Source organism: Pangasianodon hypophthalmus, chromosome 4, assembly GCF_027358585.1.
Source record: "Pangasianodon hypophthalmus isolate fPanHyp1 chromosome 4, fPanHyp1.pri, whole genome shotgun sequence".
NCBI lineage: Eukaryota > Metazoa > Chordata > Actinopteri > Siluriformes > Pangasiidae > Pangasianodon > Pangasianodon hypophthalmus.
In genome coordinates, this window is record NC_069713.1 from 2,463,850 (window position 1) to 2,469,660 (window position 5,811).

Genomic DNA, 5,811 nt, shown 5'->3' on the forward strand with positions numbered 1-5,811 from the left:
CCCAGAAGTAGCATATATAAAGAAAAGAGCAGTGGGCCGCTTTGCGGAAAGGCAGGTTTGATATTGGCCTATAGTTGGACAACTGACAGGAGATCAGTTCAGGTTTTAACTTTGTCACTTTAACTTTGTCACTTTAACAGTCTGATAAGCTCTTTGCACTACTCACTTTACATCTGCACTGTTTGCACTCTATCTGTTGTGCCTTGTAGATCTACATTTATACTATATTTATATGTATCCATTTGCATTTCCATTTGTATTTTCACATCCTTTTTTTTGTGTGTGTTATCTGCACGCACCTAGGGTCTGAGAGTAACGTAATTTCAATTCTCTGTATGTGCTGAACATGTGGCAGAATTGACAATAAAGCAGACTTTGACTTGACTTTGATCATTTTTACCTCAGTATATCTTATACCTCGATATCCCTTATGCACAAACTCCCCTAATGTTATTTCCCTATTTACTGTTCAATAAGTCGAAAATTGTGTTCAAAATAAAATAAAAATGACTTGTATAATCCCCCTGCGGTAGTTTCTGTAAATTCAACTGATTAATTCCTGTTTCTCTTAGGCTTCCTTATATATTTTCTCTCTGTATGATAATGATTGCAATAATACACCTTCCACCACCATCTCAAGGGCCTGACAAGAGGCCAAGAGCAATTCTTCTTCTTCTTATTATTATAATATTGTGTGAACCATGTTTCTTTAAACACTGTATTTAGAAAACAATGACAATAATGAGTAACAAATGTGTCCTTTATTTGTGCAGAAGATAAAATAAATCAGTGCGTGCGGCTACAGGTGAATGTTTAACAGAAAGATTTGTCCTGTTACATACAACATCAAATTGCTTGAAGTAATATGTAGGTGAAATGAAGCATTTTGCAAAGTAAAGCTAATTCATGGACAGACGTTTTAATGTGTCGTCTGAGTGTAGGCTGATGATTTACTTTTGATGATGTGCTGCACCCACTCCACCTCAGGGTCCACACACATGCGAAAACCCTTTTTTGTTGTAAAACTGCAGAGGAAAGAAGATTACGGGTTAGTGTAGAACTGTGATCATGTCAAATTAAATATTCAAATCCTCCATGACAACTGGAAAATGAATTTAAAAGAAGAAGCAGGGTGAGAACATACATGACTCCAGGAAGTGAACATTCGGATCTTGTTTCTTCGTAAGAGACAACGGTGGATGCGGGGAATGGTCTCTTGTGAAACTCAAAACAGCATAAGTCTGCCCCATTTGCACCTGTGTCAAAACATTTCAATATTTGGCAATTTACTTCAGACTAAAGGCTAAAGCTAAATAAAATTTTTAAGTATCTAATGAACCTCTGAAATCATTTTTGGGTCCATGAAATGATAGACTTCAATTTTTAATGCCAGAAAGTATTATTACAAATATAAATCTTTGTAATAATAAATAATAATGTAAAAATAAATATAATTTATATATTTTAAATAAATAAAAATAGTTTTCTCAGCAAATTGAGCGACACGTGAAACTGAGTCGCTTTACAAACTGAGTCGAAGTGAATGGACTTGAATTATAATGTGGAAGATGAAAAGTCTTTAAAATTATAACACAAGTTCTCTTTGACTCATTACCACTAGACAAAATTATTTACAACCCAAGCACATAAAACAGCATATATTTGATAATAATCTTACGCTGTGCCATTGTGAAGGACTGAAGGCAGGAAAGACCCAGCAGAACCAGCAGGAGAGAACGGGAGAACATGGTTGCTGATGGAGATGATGATCTTATTGATGCGTAATGTATCAATAATGAGGATATGCCCTCGGCACTGGGTTTATAAACCGATCAGAGCAGCAGGAGAAGGAGGAGTGTGTGGTTTGCATCTAAAGAGAGAAAGATCTGATCAGCTGATCTTAACTGTTCCCAGGTCCAGATTAGAGCTTAGAGTTGACTGTGTCTTTAGGATAGCTGTTCCCAAGCTTTGGAACGGTTTACCTCTGCATGTCAGAGCAGCTTCAATTTTATCTATCTTTAAAGCTTGGTTAAAAACACATTTCTTATCTCTGGCTTTTAATTATACGTAAACTGGTAGCTGAGGCATGTTGGATATTTCAACTTCATGTTTGTCATATGTATTATTTTTATCTTTGTACAGCACACTGGTTAACTGCCATGTTTAATGTGCTTTATAAATAAATAAAGTAAACAAAATAGCTATTCTTACTTTTTGGTTACACTGTATATACACAAGTATTTGATTTAGATCAATAATCATACAGACATATTTGGTGGTTTAATCTATGAACATTGAATATACAGTTCACTGTTTTGAGGAGAAAACAATACATCACTCATCACAGTTAGCTGCCTAGCTTGTTGCTAACATTAACAGGAATGTATATATAACAGACTATTAACATAAACAAAGGGTATTAATAAAGGGATGTTTACTGACCACTTCGAGTTTCATGTGTCAAAAAAAAAAGCAAAAAAGAGGCATTTTCACCAAAAAAAAGTCCTCCAAAAGTCAACAATGTGATGATCCAGGGTCAGTATAAATGCATAGCACCTGAGGGAAATGTTAGCTGAGGTAAACTAAATTAGTTTAATTCTTAGCAACTGCAAAATTATTTAAATGATTATAAATGAATTGCTAGCAGTGAGAATCTTTACTGAGTTGTTTAAACGGTAAAAATCCAGCTATCTGCACTAGACACTATCACATATGAAGCAGAGATCCATTTAGGATCCAGTCAGAAACCACTTTCACTGTAACTTACCTCAGGATTTAAAAATCAACGGATTTAACCGTCGCTGTAAAACCGAGGAAGACAATATTGTATTATAAACATACAGGCAAAAAAAAAAAAAAAGAAAGCTTCTTAATCGGTGTTTTCACATCTAAAAGGTGTTTTACTGCCATCTACTGGATCTCATTTGGCCAAAGATCTACTCAAATCGCCCTATATTCTGTTCAATCAGCCTGAAATTGTGTTTATAGAGTTGTGTGATTTCCCTGCAGTAGGCTCCTTACATTCAACTTAATTCATATTTCTCCAAGCTTTCCTTCCATCTGTTCTTTCTGTATAGAAATGGCACTGCTTTAATACATTTCCCTACTTCAAGTGCCTGATGTTTATCACTCCAGCTCATATTCTGCTTTCTTATCATGTGGTGGTGTTGAGTTTAAACCACTGAGACATTCACAGTGTAGTACCTATACTTTCCTCTCTTCTGTTTTGTCCTTACCAAATCTTCTTCTGGATATTCTGTATCTGTAACATATCTTCTTCTGTACACACACACACACACACACACACACACACTTTGTTAACAGCCCTTCAGGGTCTCAAAAAAATACTGATGTGGCCTGGGCAGAATTTGACACCCCTGCTCTAATACGTAACCAGATTGTGTTTTTTACAAGGTAAAAAAAAAAAAAAAAAAAAGGTCATAGAATGTTTACTCAGTGAAACTGAACTGTCTTTGGAGGGAGCAATTAAAATCTGTCATGCACGTGAGCTAGCCCAAATGCACATGCAAACATTCGGAGCCATGACGCCAGACAATGCCATTGTGAGTGATGCTGCAACAGTGGCTGCATTCTCCGACTAGAGGAGAAGACGTACCCAGCTACAAAAGGAAGCTACATCACTGTCCAATGACAAGTTCAACTGTAAACATGATTCACAGCACAAGCCAAGACAAATGTCCAGGCAAGAGCCACTCTGCAATACAGTGATTCTCTAAAAAAAAAAAAAAAAGGAGAAAGGAAAGGAACATCTCTTAATGTAGTTGAGGACACTGATCTGATTATTTGTTGAACTGAAATCAAAAGAGGTACAATGAATGTGACCACTAAGTAATGTGCAGAATCAGATTCATGCAGTCAGAGATGACACTTGCATAGCACCACTGAATATAAATGGAGCTGTAGTCACACTCAAGTTAGACACTGGTGCAAAACCCAAACTGATCAGCAGGTCTGACATTAAAGCAATGATGGAAAAGCTTAGAATACAGAAGAAGACATTAATGTTGAAAGTCAATGGACAAATTATTGACTGTTTAGACACTTGCAAAACTCTTCTCTGTTGTAAATGAAGGACTAGATTCACTATTTGGTGATAAAGTGTGAAGAACTAGAGCTGATGAAACGACTCTATGGCAACAACACAGCTGTGACCAACGTGAGTGACTCTACAGACACTATTGTGCAGTCCTTTTCTGATGTCTTCAAGGTTTTGGCACACTGACATTCACAAACAAAATACAACTAAAAGAGAATGAACAGCCTGTTGTACACCCTGCCTAAAGAGTGGGATCATCTGAAAGAAGAGATGATCATCATCTGAGAGGGATCATCTGAAAGAAGAGCTAGATCGTCTGAAAGAAGAGTTTGGGTCCTTCAGACCCAAAGGATCTGAAGGAAAACAAAGCATGAAGAAATTGCCTGTGAGATGGCCGCCACCACTTTACAAAGCATTACAAGGCTTCTGGCAGGTGAAGCTGGATGAGAGCAGCACCAGGTACTGCACCTGGGGCAGAAAATAATGCATTGTAAACATGGGGATTCTTCTTCACCTTCAAGTTAAGGTGGTTTCACAGCTGAAAGGAGTTTTACTGCCATCTACTGGACTGGCTCACAGGCAAAGACATCAAAGATCTGCTCAAATTTCCCTTTACTATGTACAGTAAGTATAAAATTGCAATCATGTGATTCTCTTGCAGGAGGATCTGGAAATTCAACCTAGTTTTTATTTCTTTAAGGCTTCCTTCCATCTGCTCCTTTTGTCTGATACAGAACGCATTAACACGTTCCATAACCATCTCAAGTGCCTGCTGTTTATCACTTTGTGTTGTTGAGTTTAAACCACTGTAATATTCACAGCCTAGTAAACATACTTTGCTCACTTCTGTTTTGTCCTTACCTAACAAAACCTTCTTCTGAATATTATAAAGGTCTTCCCTTATCATCGCTTTCCCAGTCCTGCTGTCTGCGCTACATATATAGGCAAGAACTAAAACCAAATCAGAATGTAGACTGAACATTCAGTAAACGTTACAAAAAATGTCTAAAATAGTAAAATAGTGAAGGCTGTAACCTGGTGGCATTTCTCAAAACAGAATATTCCTTAAGGTTGTATTTGTTTGTGAGGATGCTGCATAGTTATTCTTCCAAGAAGAACCATCATCCAATCATGCTCACTAACAATCACTGATTCTTAATACTATAGTAGTTTCAACAACTGTATATAAATTTAAATAAAATTTGTGATAAATTTGATAAACAGAATGGAACAATGTCTGCTATAATATATTTCCTTGATGGACCCAGACCGTTTACTCCTGGTGAGAACTTAGAGTGTTTGTTTTGGAGTGCATGTAGTTTTTTACTTAAAAAATTATGGATTTTATGGTTTTGAAGTAAAAGCAATGTTATGATTTAGTATTCTATCTGTATGTTCTCACAGAGAACTGAGTTATGGATGCTTTGACATTTTTAGGATTTATAGGAGACACTGAAAGAAAGTTATCCATGTTTGTTTGAAGTGTGTTAGATTCGTAAGGTTGGTACTCTGATGAATTTGGTCTTTGTGAGAATTAGTCTCTGGGTGGTGGGGTATGGTTGTCGGGGGTGAGAGTTACTTACTGACACATACGCCCCACTCACTTTTAAAATGGCTGCTACACCCCTTCTCCATACTGTCACACAAGATTATTATTATTATTATTATTATTATTATTATTATTATTATTAGCCTCAGCGTTTCCTCCTAGACATACTCTTTGACAGGTTATAACTTTACGAGGGAGAAGCATA

The 5,811-nt window shown here is 36.6% G+C and overlaps 1 protein-coding gene across 1 annotated transcript; it reads right to left on the minus strand.

The window, feature by feature from the left end:
- Positions 1 to 741: 741 nt before the first annotated feature.
- On the minus strand, positions 742 to 2,895 carry LOC113524116 (C-C motif chemokine 3-like). Its single transcript, XM_053233771.1, has 4 exons — positions 2,768 to 2,895; positions 1,679 to 1,870; positions 1,145 to 1,256; positions 742 to 1,025 (listed from the first exon to the last, which is right to left on the minus strand). The coding sequence occupies exons 2-4, from the start codon at positions 1,746 to 1,748 to the stop codon at positions 920 to 922; spliced, it is 288 nt and encodes a 95-aa protein (XP_053089746.1). The 5' UTR covers positions 1,749 to 1,870; positions 2,768 to 2,895; the 3' UTR covers positions 742 to 919.
- Between the last annotated feature and the right edge of the window lie 2,916 nt (positions 2,896 to 5,811).

What these genes read in the sequence shown, in the direction of transcription:
- LOC113524116 (XM_053233771.1), bottom strand. Translation starts at nt 1,748, where the DNA reads ATGTTCTCCCGTTCTCTCCTGCTGGTTCTGCTGGGTCTTTCCTGCCTT. An exon ending in GTCCTTCACAATGGCACAGC is followed by an intron (nt 1,257 to 1,678) that starts GTAAGATTATTA and finishes GTTTTGACACAG; the next exon opens with GTGCAAATGGGGCAGACTTA. An exon ending in TGTTCACTTCCTGGAGTCAT is followed by an intron (nt 1,026 to 1,144) that starts GTATGTTCTCAC and finishes TTTCCTCTGCAG; the next exon opens with TTTTACAACAAAAAAGGGTT.